Source organism: Rhamphochromis longiceps, linkage group LG7 (assembly GCF_057381845.1).
Source record: "Rhamphochromis longiceps isolate RC_006_pf linkage group LG7, R_longiceps_female_GT1.1, whole genome shotgun sequence".
In the NCBI taxonomy this organism is placed as follows: domain Eukaryota; kingdom Metazoa; phylum Chordata; class Actinopteri; order Cichliformes; family Cichlidae; genus Rhamphochromis; species Rhamphochromis longiceps.
Genome location: NC_140563.1, coordinates 57798312 through 57817781, shown reverse-complemented (window position 1 = coordinate 57817781; position 19470 = coordinate 57798312). Strand labels below are relative to the sequence as shown.

Sequence of the window (19470 nt, the reverse complement as noted above, 5' to 3'; positions counted from 1 at the left end):
TTATGAATATGCTGTAATATTTAAGCTCAGTAGGGACTTCTACTTCTATATATTGCAGGCTAAATCTATTTTTTACAAGTACTTATCGTGTTTAAGTTCACTGGGGCATTTGACAAGGGTATACATAATTTAGAAAAGACACAAATACAAATCCTGACTCCACCTGTTCCACTTTATGCATGAATACAAGATTCTAATCCCTTTAAATCATAGTGAAAATCCATCCCATATCACATTTTCAAATTTCATATTTCATTTACAAGTTTGTTTGTTTTTTAAAAATGCACTAAGTAAAGTCTGACAGGAATGAGCCCATCATCAAATACTCAAAAAGCAGTCACCAGTAACTCAATGCATGTTTCAGTCCTTTTTTTTTCATTTGTCATATCGTTGTCCCTTCAGCTGTTTGCTAAACCATACTAATGAGGTTAGCACGTGTAACAAGGAACAGCAGTTCATCAAGACTTGGATTTCATAATACACCAAACTCCTTTGCATGGCAGTTTTAGGAGTACTTATCCATTTAAAAGCAAAAGACACACAAAAATAACCTTACAGTAACCTGAAAACTTTAGCATGTCTCTAACTACCTTAGCTAAACCCTGTATTTCAACATTTCACATAAAATAACTTGTATTGTTGCATTTGTCATAAAAAAATAATTAAAACTGAGCTTTAACACACACCCCTGCGTTATATTTTACGGTCTTACCAATGTTCCACACTGGTAAGCTCATAAACATAAGGGACCCTACGGGCTCAGGAGGAAAAAAAATACAACAAAACGTTAAAAAAAAGAATTATCCAGGAGTGACACAAACTTTCAATAGGCAATATGTTAAAAGTAGAAACTGCAGAGGTGCATTCACATGACAAACTCTGTTTTTTATTTAATAAATTAATATGAATTCAAAATAAATTGCTGTTTTTTCTCAAGAACAACTTAACCCAATACGACTGCAGAAATTTGAACATGGTTATGCACTAATTTTCCAGGAAAATTACTATTTTATTAATTCAGAGAAATACGATAGATTTTCTCTGAGGTCAGGCAGTAGAGATCATCTACCAATCCGGAGGTAGGAGATGAATCTCTGGCTCCTCCAGCCCATACATGGGTATGTTACTAAACTGAGTTGTATTTAAGTCATTATAGTCTGTATTTGCCAAACATTAAGTCCTTAACAAAGTCACAACCCTCTAATCCATGAGATATGGGTCAAATAAACATATAAATTACTTGCTGAATATCAGTTTTTTCCTTTCCTATGTCTGACAATATAGTTTGCTAAAAGGGTGCCACAGAGAGAAAGCAGGTCTGTATAGTAATGATGTAACAAAAAGCGGGTGAGGGACACTTGCTAGCGTGTGTCGGCTACAGACCAGAGAGGCTTAAGGGCTTGTTTGTGTGCGTTGGGGGGTAGGGTGGGGGTTACATAACCATCAAGGCTTGTGCAGCATCCTTGCATTGCTAATGCGGCTTCCCTGGTCACAAGCCTGCTTTAAGCACAAGGATAACAATAAGTGAGACGAACAGACGGACAGGGACAGACAGAGTGAGAAATAGGGAGCTGTAAGCTGCCTTGCCCTGCATCGAGCATCACCGCGTTCACTCACAAAAAAACACTTCATCAGTCTGCTATGCACAGATGCAAACATGAGAGCTCCCGCTTACAGCCAGGACCACTTTCAACACGACCTGACCTGCAGGACAATGGTGCTGTGTTACTTCCTTCGTCTCTCTGAGGACATAAGCTGCGGTCTGGGCTACTTTTTATACTATGCAATACATATTTGTGTGGTTTTCACTACAGTTATTTTCATGAATCATTGTCTTTAAATTATATAAAAAATATAATAGACATTAACTATATTATTAGGATGTCATTAAAATCTGTTTTTCAAAGATAATATCATCTGTGTATAAAGAGTATAAATAATTTTATTTAATGTGTAATTAAATAAAATGTCAATAAAATGTCAAGGTAATTACAAAAACACCTTTGGGACTGAGAAATTCACATGTACCCCACTCAATTCATTAAAAAGTGTTGAAATGAAGATGAAGCAGTGTGCTTGTGTCACACATGGAAGATTAAAGTAAATATTTAGTTGATCTGAGCTAAGGTAACTTCTTGTCTCATTTTTTGGCTAACATTTCAGCTGTCCCAGGTTGTAATAAGTAGCTGCTGTTTGTGAAGAGAGGCCTTCGTTAGTTAGAAAAGTGATTCATAAGCACTAATTCTAATAATAAGTCAGCTAAAGTGGTTATAAACTGGAAACCGGTCTCAGTGTTTAAACACTCACAGAAATAAAACACAACACAGTGTTTTTGTGACATTTAGCTTGTTTCTGAACTTAAACTGACATGAACAGGAGTTAGGAGTTATGATTGCTAAACTCAGTAATGCAACAATTATGAATGCTCAGAAAACTAGAAAATGGGAATATTTGATGATTTGTATTAGAAAAGACTACTAAAAAACTTGATCTCATGTTATTGCACTTTTTAATGCTATTAAATGAGCAAAAATGCACACTCATTAAATGATCAACCTACATTGTGGTTATAAAAATTACTGTTGAAATAGATCAAATAGATTTTCTATTAAAGCTCAGTTACAAACAGTTTCTCTATTCCCGAATGTCTGTCAGTATGAGTGGATCTCCCTAATATGGTCCACACAGTGCACTTCCATTTCTAAGAAGGAGCCAATCAAAAAAGGCAAGAGGAAAAGAAGAGTTGCGGGGCAGCACCCAAGCTTTGGTTATTTTGTACTCTGAATCATCCAAAGCTACCTTACTAGAATCCAAGAATAAAAATATTGAGGTAGAAATAAGCATTACAGATCAAGCATTATGATCAAACACAGGATTTACATCACAACTTCACTGTGCAAACACATACCAAGGAGGACTGTGCCATATTTAAAATACGTACATTGTTTTGGACTTTTTCACTTAACTTATTTTGAAGAAATTACACTAGGTTTTGTTGTTATTTGGTTACACGTGTACCATACTCATAGAAAGGCAGTAGAGTACAGTAAAAGGTAGTCTCCCAATAGCACAGGTAGCACTAGTGCGTAGCAGCATCCATGTGTGAGATGCAGTTGTGTTGACTTGGTATTCAGACAGTGACTGCAGGCAAAACAACGAGCAAGGATGCTATTCTTAGTCTAGCACAGCATCATCCTAGAGCAGTACCACATGTCGGATACAAACTCACAAACAGAAAGTATTACATATTCACAGCAGAATCAATTTTCATTATTTAAAAGCACACTAGTGTGATTTATCACATTTAGCCTTTAGCCTCAGTTAAATATCCTTTCAAGAAAACGTCCATATTTTCATATCTCTGATTGTGTAACGTCAAACTTACTGTATGTCCCATTTCACCAACTACCAACTTCATCACTATGGAAACACATCAGTCAAGTGGCACATAGGTGAGGCTATAATGGGCAGCAGCATTAGCATTAAGCATGGTGAGAAGGGGGAAGAAAAAAAAGATCTTTTAGTTGCTTTATATTTTCCTACTACTAACTATAGTACAAACGGTTTTAGCAATTATTTTAATATTATTTGACAGTTCATTTTAGCCTCTTTCAGCTCATTGTTCTGATTTATATTGGTGATTCTAAATTGCCCACGAGTGCGCATGGTCTCTCTGTGTTAGCCCTGCAACCAACTGGCCACCTCTCCACGGTGTATCCTGTATGTGGCAGGAGTATCAGAACAGTTGAGACACATTTTTTCTAAACACCGCGTCTCCGTGGCTTTTAAACCCCAAAACAGGATGCCCCCAAAATTGGTCCCTGACATATGCCTGACATATAGACTTTAAATCACAAAAGAATACAACAATGAACACAACTCCCTTTGTGTGACTTGTTTAATAGGTTTCTCTTGAAATTTCTGCTGTTTAAATAGTGACAGAATTATTTACTAACTAAAACCGCTATACATAATTCTTACTAATGGTTCGTATGTTTTTATAAGCACTGTAAATGTTTGTATTTATTTAGTTAGTTAGTTAGTTAGTCAGTCAGTAAAGTTAATAACTAACTTTAATGACGGTGTTCTTTCTCAACTTTTACTAAGTAATTCTTGTGAATGATGGTGTAACTTTTCATACCTAAAAATACTCACCATTTAATAGTGTTGCATAAGTATAGTTGAGCAACTGCCAGTTTTAAGACAAACCAGAAACGAATTATTTTATAAGTATATTTGAATGTAAACGTGTATGCATTGAGTACAAAAGGGACACAGTTTCGAATGAAAATACTTTTTAAGTATAATTAGGACATAACACTTCATTTTAAGCGCAAAAGCTTTAAACCTAAATTCATCAAAATTACCTGGTGGGATATTCCACCATAAGTTAAAGGTTGTATCATGAAGGATATCTAATTACCTTCTGAATTCCTGATAGCTAGAGTTTTGGGAGGGAAAATAAAGAAACGCTGAGCAAGACTCATGACACCGTGTATGTGTGGTGAGGACTTTTTAAAGGGACTCAAGAAAGACAGAAATGAAAGAGCAAAGAAAATTGACGGTTTTTCACGCTAAAAGCACGTTTACCGTGGGACGCACCTGCTGCTTCTCAATAGCATCCTTGCTGATGGCGGACACTTTGGACGCCGGCGCCCTCTCGCATGTGCATCCCTCCAGCAGGTATATACCTGAGGGCCGTGCGCTCTGGTCGTTCTCGAAGTAGAAGAGCACATTCTGGTAGAGGGCGAAGTACTTCTCAGCCCAGCGACTGTTCTCTGTGGTCTTCTTGCTCAGGTAGCCGCGCTTGGTCCCCTCTTTGCGCGCAACCACTGACAGATACAGAGCGTGGCCCTCATTGTACCGCACGCTCTTCTGCATTATGTTTACACTGAGTCCTGTCCTTATTTTGGTCCCAACTTCAAAGAGCAAACATATGTATCACATCACGCATCCTCGATATCGCTACCGTTATCTCTACCGGATGGATACTGAAGAGAAAGTGGTTAACATCTCAACTGCAGAAAAAGGTAATCCAGGTTTACCATGGCATAAAAAGTTGGAGAGTGCATCACTCTTACCAGACTGTCAAATACACGCTCCAGTGTCAGCTGAACCGTTGAAAAGCAGCACCGCTTCAACACATCTCCATGCTGCAAAGTTCGGACATGACCTAGAAAGCCAGTGTGTTTCTGTCCTGGTGGTTAAAAAAATGAGGAAAACGACGGAGTGTGTAGTACCGCCAACAACAGCACACAGAAATAGACTCAGTGAACAGACGGTGAAAACAGAATCACGACGGACATCAGCGCTAATCGGCTTTGACATCAACTTAGATCGCCGCAGCCCGCGCGCTGCTCTCTGAGCGCGGAGCCTCGCAGGAGTTCCATTTAAGCAGCGCAAACCAAAGTGCACCAAAGTTTACACACCCACAGTTTTACACAGCACACGTTTCGCTGTGAAAAAACAAAAAAAAGACGTCCCTGCTGAGGAGGGCTGGTTCCCGCTTTGCTCAGGTCCAGTTTGTTGGTTCTCTCAGGTGGATAGTGATATTTTTCATGAAATCTGCCTCCTTTAGAGGTTTGGTATAAAATTGTTCGCAGGTTTGTTGACATCAAACTTGGGGATTTTTTTTTACTCAGCAGTTTGGATATTGGTGCCCATATTAAACCGGATAAATCTTGTAGCCTACTTTTTTCTCCAAATGCCTCTTTTTGGTTTTTGATGACCAAAAGCAAGCAATTTTGTCAAAACAAGAGACCAAAGTATATGTAAGGTGTATTGCTATTAAGTGTGTGTGTGCAATACACCTTACAAAGTATATGTAAGGTGTATTGCTATTAAGTGTGTGTGTGTGTGTGTGTGTGTGTGTGTGTGTGTGTGTGTGTGTGTGTGTGTGTGTGTGTGTGTGTTGGGGGGGAGGTGGGGGTCCGTTACCAGCTATTTCAGCCTAATTTTGTTACATTTACATGAGCATTATTCCCTGACCTCTGAAATCAGCAAGGAACCTAGAGTTGGTTGTGTAACAAAAATTCCAGCAGACCAACAGTTTCAAACCAGGCTGTATTGGGGTTTTTGAGACAAACAGCACACGTTAAAAACCCATGTCAGTTTGAACTTCAGTTCATTTTGACCATGTCTGTGGTTCCTACCTAAACTAGTGCCATGTGTGGCTGATTGATGTTTATGTTAGGGAGCAGTTGATCAGGTATACCTAACAAAGTGGCCAGAGAAATGGATATGTGCAAATCACAATAGCATGATAAACAACTCTGGTGATTTATTTCAACTTAGTCATGTGGCTCTATGAGTAATGTTAATTGCAGTCCTCCAAAACATTTGGTGAAATTTGTTCCATGAAATAGCAAGTATTGCAGTGACTTTTCAAAGGTCTGACTGATAGTCTGACTGATATACATTTCAGACTCCAAATCACCTAAATCAAAAGCAAACCTACTTACTTATTTCTCAGATTATTTCTTTTACAAAATAAGTTGTTATACTAAGTGATGTCTAAGCATAAGTGTATTTGTATCAAGATTTGACCTTTAAAATCAACATATCACTTTGAGCACTTGTGTTCTCAAGGAGTCTTAAAATATAACAAAATAAATATTTATCACTCTTATGGAAGTTCCCTTTAGAGTAGATATGCCTTCAGCACTAATAAGTGTGTGTGTGTCTCTGTGTGTCCATTTCTAACACACATTTGTAAGGTGGACAAAAGCAGAAGTTTCTATTTTTATAAAGTGGTTATTTGCATCAAAAGATGGCTGTTGAAAGTCCCATCCAGCCTGAAACAGATGTTGTAATGCTTTAGTAGTCAGTGTTTGTATGTGTCGCACACATGCAGAGACAAATGACTGACGGAGTTAAGGTGCCACAGACTTTGCATTTCACTTGTGTGCGTAGATCTCTGTTCAAAACCTCTTAGGAAACCTCTTCTTTATGTCAGACTGACAAAAAGTAAAAAGCAGTTCCTGTATTTTATTTTTTTAAATTTCTTTTATTTAGGATAGTTTTGTAAGCACACTGTATAATTTCAGCTAGCTCTTGTCTATTTTTTATTTTTATTTCATCCATCTTCTTCTGGTTTCAGGGGTGCTGGTGCCATGGGGCAAGAGGCAGGGTACACCCTGGACAGGGCTAACACAGAGAGACAGACAACCATTCGCACTAACATTCATATCTAAACCCAATTTAAAATCACAAATTTACCTTACTCCACTATCTGCATATCTCAGGACTGTGGGAGCAGTCACAGTACCTGTAGAGAACCCACACAGACATAAAAAGGACATGCAAACTCCATGCAGAAAGGCCCACCAGAAAAGAAAGAAAGAAAGAAAGGCCCCAGTCGGATTGTAAATTTGGACCCAAGACATAGTTGCTATAAGGGAAAAGTGCCAAACACTGCACCACCTCCGCCCTTGTTGGATTTGTTTGTTAGTTTAAAGTTAAATAATATATTTTTTATACCTAGTTTTAGTTTAATCATCTATGTCTACTTTCAGTTATTACAGATTATTTTATCAAAAGGCACAGTGAAACAGAGCCAATGCCTGTGTAATCTGTTAGGCAGCTTAGTATCAGTTACCATGATGAAGTCTAACTCCACTCCACTCTGCATTGACCTGTTAAAAAGGTTATATTCTGAGAGGGGTCAAAATAGTACTGTAAAATAATAGAAATTTGAATAACATCATGGAGCAGCTATGGTTAGCACTGTTGCCTCACAGCAAGGTCCTGACTTCAATTTTACCATCAGATCAGGGTCTTACTATGTGGAGTTTGCATGTTCTCCCGTGGTCCCCGTGTTCTCTCTGGGTACTTCAGCTTCCTCCCACAGTCCAAAGACATGGAGTGGGGGGAGGTGAGGTTAGGTTAATTGATAATTCTAAATCGTCCATAGGTGTGAATGTGAGTGTGAAAAGTAGAAAAACACTGCCACTGTTTGATTTTTTTTGTTATTAAAAATCTAATTTAATCCATATTTGTTCTATTAAAATTACATACAACCCACATAAACTGTCAGCAAGACTCTGTTCAAGGTGCTTTATATTATAAATCTAAGATCTTACAATATTAGAAAGAAACTCCCTCAAGCACATGGAACCCCACAACCAAGCTACTGGCAATAGAGTGAATGAAAAACTCCCTTTTAACAAAGAAAAAATCTCAGGCAGAAGCAGCCTCACGAAGGGGCGGCCATTCCCCACAACCAGTCGGGGGTGAGGGGAAAGAGAGAGAGAGCAGAAAGAAACAGGACAAAAGACACACTATGGAAGAAATAGCTTAGTTTAATAGTTTAATAAGTATTTATGATGTTTAATAAGTATTTTTGATTAAATATAGTAGAGGTTTATAAATACATAGAAGCGAAAAGAAATGAATGAAAAAGAAACAGTATATCATGGGAGGCCTCCCAACAGCCTAAGCACAATGCAGCATAACTGAGTGAGGGTTTTGAAAATTCTAGTAACCACAAGTAAACCTACAATGAGAGAATGAAGTCCTCTTTTTGGATAGTAAGATACTACAAGGTCTTTAAGATATAATGGGTCCTGATTATTCAAGATATAGTATATGAGGAGATGGATTGTAAATGCAGTTCTGAATGAAGCCAATAATGAGAAGCTAATAAGGGAAAAATGTAACTGGAAAAACTGTAGAAAGTATTTTCTATGTATTTGCACCTGTGTGTGTGTATGTGTTTGTGTAATTTCTCCTAGTTGTATTGCCTTTTAACTCTTCCTTAAATCTAAGTTTATAATGATCAACTGGTAATGCTGAAGTGTTTTAGTAAGCACTTTGTAAGCACATTCTTTTCCCCCTAAAAAGGTAAAAAGTGAGAATTAACGAATGTGTTAAGACTGAAAGTAAGGCATTGGGTTTTAAGGGGTATTTATTATTTTCTTCTTTTTTTTGGGTTGTATGGAAGCCCCAAACGCAATTTCATTGTTCTTGACAATGACAATAAATAAATAAATACTAAAAAAAATACTGATATTGCACATACATAATCCCCGCTTTTGTAAACAGCCGACTATGAAGTCCTGGTGAGCTAGCCCATTAACTCCTGAGGTAGATTAACCTCATCCTGTCATGTCTGATCAGTTTCAGAGCATTAAAAGGCCACATCTGACTACTGTGTCCACAGGCAGACAGTGGCAATGCTGACAATTGGGGGGGAAAAGTCCCTTTGCAGCTTAATATCATGAGCAGAGCTACAAGGGGAAGAGCAAATAGGCAAACAAACCCTGTGAGGTTAAAGGAGTGGACAAGGACATGTTGCATCAGCGCCTGCCGTTAGACACATAGTGCTCAGTTTAAATTGTATTTAGCTTGGAGGGGAATACTGCTTATTCTGAGAATTTGTAAGCTTAAAAGCAGTATAATCATCACACCAACTGTCAGAACACACCTTTGTTATACACTGTAGCAGTATGCTGTAATAAATGTACAATTTTGAATGTACATCAGTGAAGCTTTTCCTCTACTAAATGGCTAAGAACCTGTATCATTTAGAATAAAAAGCTAAACATTATACAGCAAAGACTATGTGGGCAAGCTAACAAATTATTTTTATGCACTGTGGGTACCTTAATAACTAACAAATGTACTGAAAGTGTTCTTTTATCTTTACACAACATCTGCTGTTGGATAATTCATATTGTACATTGTTTACACCTTCCATCAGCAAAGGAGAGTGAAACAGGTAGCAAGACTGTATAATCCATTGCATGTCTCTTTGTGTTCATGTACAATGTAAACAGAGGCATTTATGTACTCATAAAGACAAGGTTTTACAGCGTTATCTTAAAATAATAAAACAGTAATAATTGTTTACTTTTATTATGGCTGTTTTGTTTGGGGGTTTATGCATGGAAGTTGTTCATTGTTAGAAAAGAGTTACTTTATTACACATCTAACAGATGTCTAGAGTTCAGAGGTGGGTTTTTGTAGTGATGATAATAATGATGATGGCAAACAGAAAAAAATAAAGCTGTTAAAGTGCTGTTAAAATAGTCTTCACCACAAGTAACTCTCTTTTTAATTTCTCTTTTGAAGTTATGAAAACTGTTGAGTATGTATACAGAGCCATGTGTAGGCTCATTTGTGGTAAAAATTTGTCAGCCAAAATTATTTCTTAATTTCAGCTTTCCCTTCATCAAAACTGTAAGAGCACTGTGAAGACCCTCTGCATGCACCTCCTTCACTATATCCATAAATTTTCTGTGTGCCGTTCCTTCTTTCCTTCTGCCTGTCAAAATAAAGTAAAATGTTTTTTACATTTTAGGCAGTAAAATACACCATGCAAGCAGCATTGCATGGTGGGTGGTCCTTAGTGGGGCCATACAGAGTTTTAATACTCTCTGTAGATCTCCATCTGACAACTTTAGATATAGCCGGCAAAGGATTAAGGAGGATTACTATTTACTACATGCCTACCACTATGCCTGAAACATATACTATACATCTCTAAACATTACTGACCATAATCTGTATCCATATGTTATTGGGAAAAAGTGTAATAGCTTCCAGTTTTGCAGAATATATATTACTGTTTTCTTATTTCATAGCTAAACTTAACACAAAAGTTAGGAAATTTATGCTTGATCAATGTATTAAGTGTTGTAACAGTGCTTCTTGGCAATAAATCGTATACTGTTGGAAAGCCTGTTTACTTTCGCTTAAATGGTGCCACATTTGTAATGAAAATGCATTTGTGTGTTGAGCAGCAGAAGGGTGGTTTATACCCATGAAAAAATTGCCAACTGTTCCCTGCCAATGCCAAACAACTTATTCTGTTATTCACTCTTGTTTTGAGCTGCTGACACCCAGATACCGCCAATCTAGCTGTGTACCCAGGCAATCCAGAACAGACTGCACACAACTAGTCTCACAGGACTGCTAGTTAGTAGGCCTGCTATTAGTGCCTTTCACAATCAGGAATGTTTGGACTGGTGTCAACAACTTGTGCACTGGAATCTGAAGGTTGTTTTCAGCGATGAGTCCAGGTTCTGCCTATAGCAGTTGGATCATAGGTTCGATGGATGGAGAAGAAGGTGAGAAGGCTATTCTGACTGCTGGACCATTAGGGTAAAAGGTTTTTGTTTAGACAGTGTGATGATGTGGAGCAGCGTCTCCTTTCTGGAAAAACAAGTCTCATTATCATCAAAGGCAATCATAAGCCAAAGAGATATTAAGATAAGATTCTTCCACCAGTGTAATATTATGTAATATAATAACTCCATAGCCTGGGACTGATCCATCAACAGTTTCTGACCAAGCTGACAATGATTTATATGGCTCATTCTTATACTACATAACACAAACAAAGGGAATCGGTGAAAGAGAAGTTCTGGTGTTGAGCCTTGTTAGCCACATGAATTGGATATCCTCATCTTTTTTTCTCTCTGAATATGTAATATGTAATTTTGTAATGCATTTTAATTACAAATGAACAAGCGAGTTGCGCTAATGTAAAAAGATACATGTACACCTCCATAATTTCTTTGTTCTTTTCTCTTCCAAAGCAGAGTGTCAGTAATAGACCTGCTATTCAGTGAACTTAGCTATAAAGTTAGCTATAAAAAAAATATCAAAAGTGTGTTCTTTCCCTCAAAGGGAAATCAAGCAGGTGCCTGGTTAGTCATGATGGCTAAACATACAGTGCTGTGGGTGTCTCTTGCTTCCAGCTGAGAGTACTTGTTCAGAGTGGTGATTTTCATCAGAACAGGGTAGAGAAACTGCAGGTAATAGGCACTTGTTTTTGCTGCTGTGCAGGGCTCAAACACTCCATATGGCTATATCAGGCAGCAGTTTTGTGGTTTTTGAACCACAGAGGATCCTTGCATAGGCATGCATGATAAACAACATTTACTACTGATACTGTAGAGTTAGACTGAAATAAAATTTAAAAAATGACACATTGATAAAAGAATATAAATCATGTGTTTCCTAAACACTAGTGTAGCCCAGATGAAAAAAACACTTTTACACCAATGATAAAGGAAGAGAGGGTATTATTTCCTTTATCTTAACTGTTCACATCAGAGGGGGGCACAAAGAAATACTTTTCTTTCTTATTCTCATTTAAAATATCTAGCTTTTAAAAAATAATTATCTGAATCTTACAACAAACAATTTATAGATTGATATATATATATATATATATCAATCTAGGCAGAATTTCCGAGTTCTGAGTTCTGAGTACAATCGAAAGCACCATGACTGCAGTTTTCGTGTTGAATGTAAAAAGCGCACATGACGCTGTGACGTAGGCTAGAATCATGGCGGCAGTCAATGAGGGCCCAGGCGTGGGATTTCTGTCGTGGAAATATGTACATTATTTTTTCCTTTCTGTTGGTAGATGGTACAGTGCATTTGTGGCAAGTAAGCAAGCTAGAAGACTGGCAATCTTGCTGGGGAAGTTAGGGAAGCAACACATTAACAAGAGAATTCTGAGTAAAACCAAAGTTACTTTCTCTAGTAACTAGTTACTTTGAAAGTAACGAGTAACTTGAAGTAACTGAGTTACTTTTGATAGAAGTAACTAGTAATGCAACTAAGTTACTCATTTAAAGTTAATTACCCAACACTGATGACCAGTTTGGATTTCATACAAAAGTCTGCTGTTAAAATATCTAATGCAGTTGTTGTCACTGGGATAACACAGGTATCTGAAAAAGACGAACAGTTCATTGACCCCAGCATTGTCTATGAAATTAAGACACTCAGTAGCGTGTACACTACCAAGGTTGGGAGTAATGTTACGAAGACCTACTTAGCTGAGCTCAAGGAACTAGCTAAGCTGAGTAGCAAAGACTATGGTGAGGTGCTGAAGGAGATGATGTGTCATATTGGGGGGGGGGATGTGGAAGCCATGCCACCTACCACTGAAGATCCTTCCCCCACACATGTCGAGACCACTGACGCCCCCAGCACATTCCAGAGGTTAATGGAGCATGGGGGATATGCATTTGAAGGAAGCGTTGGTCTTCCTTGATGACGTGATAGTATTCTCCCGAACCCTTGAGGAACACGAAGAAAGACTCATGAAAGTTCTCACTCTTCTGAAAGAGTTTCGGTTAAAGCTGTCACCAGAGAAATGCGTCTTCTTCCAGACTTAAGTCCGTTATCTGGGACATGTGGTCTCCAGAAATGGTGTTCAGACTGACCCTGAGAAAATTTCGGCTCTTAAAACATGGCCTGTCCCTCAGACTGTGCGAACGTTAAAGTCGTTTCTTGGTTTTGGTGGGTACTATAGAAGGTTTGTTAAAGGGTATTCCAGCATTGTGAAACCTCTCCACAACTTAACCTCGGGGTATCCACCTAGCCACAAGAAATTAAAAGAAAACTCAAGACAAAATGCACATCAGTACCATGACCCAAAGGAGTCCTTTGGAGGTCGCTGGACGCCAGCTTACCAGCAAGCCTTCATGTCAGTCATCAAAAGGCTCACCACAGCCCCTGTACTTGCCTTCGCTGATCCCCAGAAACCCTATATACTGCACACCGACGCCAGTACCACCGGGCTCAGTGCTGTGTTGTATCAGGAGCAAGAAGGCCAACTTAGAGTCATAGGCTACGCAAGTAGAGGGCTGCCACGGAGCGAAAATCGCTATCCAGCGCACAAGTTGGAGTTTTTGGCACTCAAGTGGTCAGATACAGAAAAGTTCAGTCACTATCTCTACGGCAACCACTTCACCATGATAACGGATAGTAATCCGCTGACTTACATTCTGACTTCAGCAAAACTTGGCGCAACTAGCTATAGGTGGCTAGCAGCACTGTCCACATTCTCTTTCAAACTCCTCTACATCCAGGGAAGCAGAATGGAGATGCGGATGGATTATCACGCAGACGACATGGAGGGCTAGCGGATGAGCTGAAATCACAAAAAGAGATTGAACGCATACAACAGTTCACTCAAGATCACCTTTGTGATCCAGACAACGTCAATGGAGTCAATCAGTCTGTTGTGAAAGCAATCTGTGAGAGGCAGTTCACCTACAGCGTCAGTCCTGACGATGAAAGAGGGGCAGATGCAGATTGTGTTGCCTTGGTGGAGGTTCTTGCAATGTCTCCTAACGCTGTACCTGATAGCTATGGGCAAGAGGAACAGTTTGGAGGTCTGCCAACCAGTCCCCATCTAACTGAGGCAGAGCTGACAGACGTGCAAAGTGCCGATCAGTGTATAAAGCATGTTATTTCCCAGATCGAACATAGAGACACACCACCTCCAACCATGCGTACACAGCTCCCCGAATTTCCACTCCTCCTCCGAGAGCTTAACTGTCTCGAGCTCCGCAACAATGTCTTGTACAGGCGACGCCAAGAGGGGTCCCAGACAACCTACCAGCTTGTACTTCCAGCTGAGCTTCGCAACATAGTCCTCACCAGCCTGCATGATCATATCGGTCACACTGGACCTTGTAAGGACCAGATTTTATTGGCCAAGGATGGCTCTGGACGTGGAAAGGAAAGTGAAGACATGTGGCAGGTGCGTGTGGAGGAAGGCACAACCTGAAAGAGCGCCCCCCTTGGTCAACATTACCACAACACGACCTCTTGAACTCTTGTGCATGGACTTCTCCCTGGAAGCTGAAAAAAGTGTAACCAAGGATATATTGGTGATCACAGATCACTTCACTAAATTTGCCGTTGCTATCCCAATACCTAATAAAAGGCCCGCACAGTGGCAAAGTGTCTGTGGGAAAACTTTATGTTACACTATGGCATCCCAGAAAAGTTGCATAGTGACCAGGGTCCAGATTTCGAGTCCCGCACAATCAAGGAATTCTGTCAGGTGGCTGGTATCCACAAGATGAGGACAACCCAATACCATCCTAGGGGCAACCCGGTGGAACGATTTAATTGTACCTTGCTTGACATGTTGGGCACTCTACGTGATCAAAATAAGTCCTGTTGGCGTGACCATGTAAGACCCCTGGTCCACGCTTATAACTGCACCAGGAATGAGGTGACTCGTTTCACCCCATACGAACTGATGTTCGGACGCCAACATCAGTTACCAGTTGACCTTGTGTTCAGGAGGAACAGCACTCGTCTCACTCTGAATATGTGCAAAAACTCAAGTCACGTCTCAAAGAAAGCTACAGGCTAGCTACGGACATGGCTGCAAAGATAGCTCACAAGAACAAAATGAGGTTTGACAGATATGTAACTGCCTCAGACTTGGAGCTGGAGATCAAGTATTGGTCAGGAATGTCTGCATCTGGGGGAAACATAAGATTTCAGACAAATGGGAACACACTGTGCATGTAGTGGTGGGTAGAGCAGGCAACTTCCCAGTATATACAGTTAAGCCTGAAAGCAAAGATGGTCCCCTAAGAACACTACACTGGGATCTGTTGCTATCATGTGGCTACCTACCTGTGGAGGAAACCAGTGAGCATGTACAGAATCCAGTGTCAGCAGGCCAAGAACCCATGCAAGTCCTGTGCTAGAGGAAGAGAACTCCTCAGATGAAGAAGATGATCTGCTCATCCCAGTTTGGTTGAGCACCCCTGTCCCCACGGTCAGTGAGAGTCCTCTAAATGTCCCTGATATTGACAACCCACCTGATTTTGACAGCCAATCTCATTTTGGCAACATACCTGATATGCCGGCCAGTACTACAGATAATACTGAGTACTTACCCACCGATGGAGTCACATCAATCGAACAAGTGGATGAAACAGCCTCGACTGAAAATGACTCACCCGTTGATGATCCAGACGTCTAAGAAAAGCAACTTCCAGTTGAGGAGGCTGGCACCAGAGGTGCGAATCCTGAGGAAAGAATGGAGGAAAGGGTCCCAATGGATACAGGGGAAACAACAGATACAAATGATTCTGTCAGGAGATCTGAGAGAAACCGTCGTCCGCCACGACAGCTTGATTATACAGAGTTAGGGAATCCCCTGATCACAGCAGCAAAATCATTCGTGCAAGGACTGTCTTTAGCTTGGGCAGAGGTCATCAGTGATGGTGAAGAGCCTGTTCCCACCCCCTTCCTTGACCCCCTGAATAATCATCATTTAACTGTTTACCATGCACAGGGATGTGCATGAGTTCAGGAGGGGAGGGTGTAGCCCAGATGAAAAAAACATATTTACACCAATGATAAAGGAAGAGGAGGTGTTATTTCCTTTACCTTAACTGTTCACATCAACAAAGCATCATAAGTCCTATGACAATTAAATGCACCTCTCAGTTCACCCCACGTGGGGGTACCTAGCACTCGGCGACCAATCAGAGCCTATGCAGGCCGCATTCACCTTGTCAGCCAGGAAGTGAGGTGAAGGTGCGTGGTCCTCCCCGGTTTTTCTCATCTCAGGAACAGGAGTGGAGGCATCTCCTACTTAAACTGAGAAATGCAGGGACGAAAGAGAGCAATAATCCAGAATTGAGAGGAAGGAAAGCAAGAATACTTACCTGCTGGAAGTCCACAGTTGAGTGGCTGGATGAAGGAGAGAAGCAACGTTGGTAAGACAAGTGTTATTCCTTTTCATACGCACATGGCGGAAAAAGTATGGCAGCAAATGGAGAATGAGAAGGGCAAAAGCGGATCGTTGAATGAAACGGATGAACCAGAATTGGTTTGTAAAAATGCTGCAACTTAAGTGGTGTGGAACTGGTTTAGCTTTCGTCCGTCAGATACACAACAAAGCACTACTTTTGGTAGAGCATGTTAGCGGGCCGTCGTTATTACCGTGTTGTTTGGAAAATACGGCACACTTAAAATCAATCCTTTGATTTTTCTGAAAATCGACAGTGCCCCTTATAATCCCGTGTGCCTTATGTATGAATTCTGGTTGTGTTTACTGACCTCGAAATGATTTTACATCGTACACGGCGCTCGAAAATCTGTCAAATGTTTTAGTACGACTGTGCTAAGCTACAAACCCGCACCGCTTGATGGATTGTCGGAGCATTACTGCTATCGTAGGCAGGAGCCTCGCGGAGTGAAACGTACTGTGTTTCAACATAATATTACCGTATTGTGTGTATAACCTCTTTTTAAGTTTTGTGGATATTATACATGGTTATGCTGAGGATATGTCGGCCAATTTCCACTGGAAATACCTTTTGGTTAAACTGTCAGCAAGGAATTTGCACTGTTAAATTTTTATATAACTTTAATGGACATAAAAAACAGCTGCTTGTTTAAGTGAAAATACATTGATGGGTTTTTGGGGTTTTTTTGCACTAATAAAGTTGTGAAGTATTTTGTCAAGTGTCAATTATATCGTCAGTTATATCGTTATCGCAAATTTTCAAATGTATATCGTGATAAATATTTTTGGTCATATCGCCCTGCGCTAATGGCGAGCCAACCATTTTGAGGACAATTCACCCTGAAGAAGATACACACCCACACACTCGTACTTATATTCTAATTACACTCAAAAGGACCTTTGAAGTTGGCTGTTGTCAACATAACTTGAATTCTTAAAGGGCCCCAACAAGTACTTTTATTTTGTTTAAGTGTGCACACTATTTATTTTATTTTATACTCTTTTTCTTTCCCCTGTACAAATTGGACACTGTTTTTTACACTTTGTAACAATACAACAGTGGCTACTCAAAAGTTAATTCCGTGTCCGAGTCATTATTGCTGCTCAATACTTTGTCCCCTCATGAATTTGGTGTCTTCTGATTCTGGCCAGGGTTTTATTACGAGCCCAAGTAGTTATTGTGCTGTAATTCACCTTTACATCTCTAAAGTTGGTTACACTAGGATTTACTGGTTAAACTTGGGAATGCAACATAATTCATACTCGGGTTCCCAGTACTACTGCTTTGAAGCAGATGGGGCAAAGGTTGTCAAAAAGCAAAGAACAGTCACACTCACATACACACCAAAAACGCTGGGTGAAAAATAACCCAATTTGTAACAGGGCTGGGTTATTGGTTTGACCCAGCACACTGTGGTAGGATATTTATCCAAAAATGGGTTAAACTGACCAAAAATTGGGTTGAAACTCATAACGCTCCATGAGGGTTATATTACCATTAACATTTGGGTTAATCTTCGATTTACTAGGTGCTGGTTTAGCTCAGTTAGATGAGCAGTTAACCATATGCTGCATGGCTGAAAGCAGTTCGGCCTGGGTTCAAGTCTGACCTGTTCCCCTTTGCCGCATATCTCCCCCTTTTACTTTTCTGTCAGTCTTCACTGTATCTGTCTAATAAGGCTAAGAAAAAAAAATTCAGCATACAAAAACTAGATTCAAAGCAGATTGTTCTTTCATTACCCCAGCGCGCATGACTTTGAAATTGTTAGAATTCACTTTTTACTTACCATGTTTTATTTCATAGTAGAGGAGAAGTCCAGTGATATCTGATCAGGTCACAGTGTAGTTGAAAATGGCAGTTTGTGAAGAATGATGTTGCTTCTTCTGAGGATTGTCTTCAATGCAAACAATTGGGTAAAATTCTGACCCAATACTTGATCAAAGCTACCCAACTTAATTATTCAAACCGGGGAGTTAATTAAAGAACCCAGCATATTGCCAACCCAACTCCTGAGTCATGACTTTTAAACCAATATTTTGTCAAACTAATCCAACTTACCCATGACTTTTCCCCAAAAGTTGAGCTATGAAAATAACTCAGCATTTTTTAGTGTGTATATACACACATACAAAGATCTCAAGATTTTAGAGAAATTTCTGTTTCACGTACAATAAAAATATCAATAACTTACAAGTGTGTATTTATCATTTTCTTTTAATCATGGGTGGAATGTTTAATCTTTTACTAACTAAAATGAGAAAAAAAGCAATTAAAAAATAATAAATATGAGCTGCATGAGTTAATATAAAGTGCTTGTTTAAGGATTCTTTTTACATATACTTTGAAATAGTTTTTTTTAAACTAAATATAAGTATTTTGAAGGACCATAATTTGACATAACCTTTACAAGAGACTTAGTAGCACAGAAGTGGCTCAGTAAAATTGCATTTTACTCAAATAATTTGCTTTATTTATATTCTAAGTCAAAAACTGAATAATAAAAGTATTTGATTTAATATACAAACAAAAGGCGTGTTTACATTTTTTGCTTTTATTATGGATAAATAAAATCCAAATGACCATAAAATATCAATAAGACCTCATATGGAAAAACGCTGTCCGATGCTAACATCTTGTGGAGGGATTATATATTGCACTCTTAGTTCCTCTTTCCGAGTTCCCACTTGGGATTTCAAACTGGAATACCCCTTTACAGCCTACCTAACAATCTAAGATATAAGACTGGGCTTGCAAATATAAGTAAAACTTGCAATGGATACTGTCACTAGTGTGTGGGTGTGGCTTGCTAAATAACAATAGAATTAAAAAAGAAAGGTAGAGGAAAAAATACCTATTCCGAGTAATCCATGAATTGCTCTACACTGTTGCTGTAAGCAGCAAAACCCTGTTTTCTTTGCTCAACTCGGAAGTGACATCACTT

General features: G+C 39.3%; 1 protein-coding gene across 1 annotated transcript in view; it reads right to left on the bottom strand.

Moving 5' to 3' along the window:
* The window catches only part of rasgrf2a (Ras protein-specific guanine nucleotide-releasing factor 2a), a 47908-nt gene extending 42519 nt beyond the window's left edge, over positions 1-5389 (bottom strand). Inside the window, exon 1 of the mRNA XM_085414563.1 lies at positions 4603-5389. Coding sequence (XP_085270689.1) covers positions 4603-4881 — 279 coding nt within the window. The 5' untranslated portion in view covers positions 4882-5389. The remainder of the gene's footprint in view (positions 1-4602) is intronic.
* Between the last annotated feature and the right edge of the window lie 14081 nt (positions 5390-19470).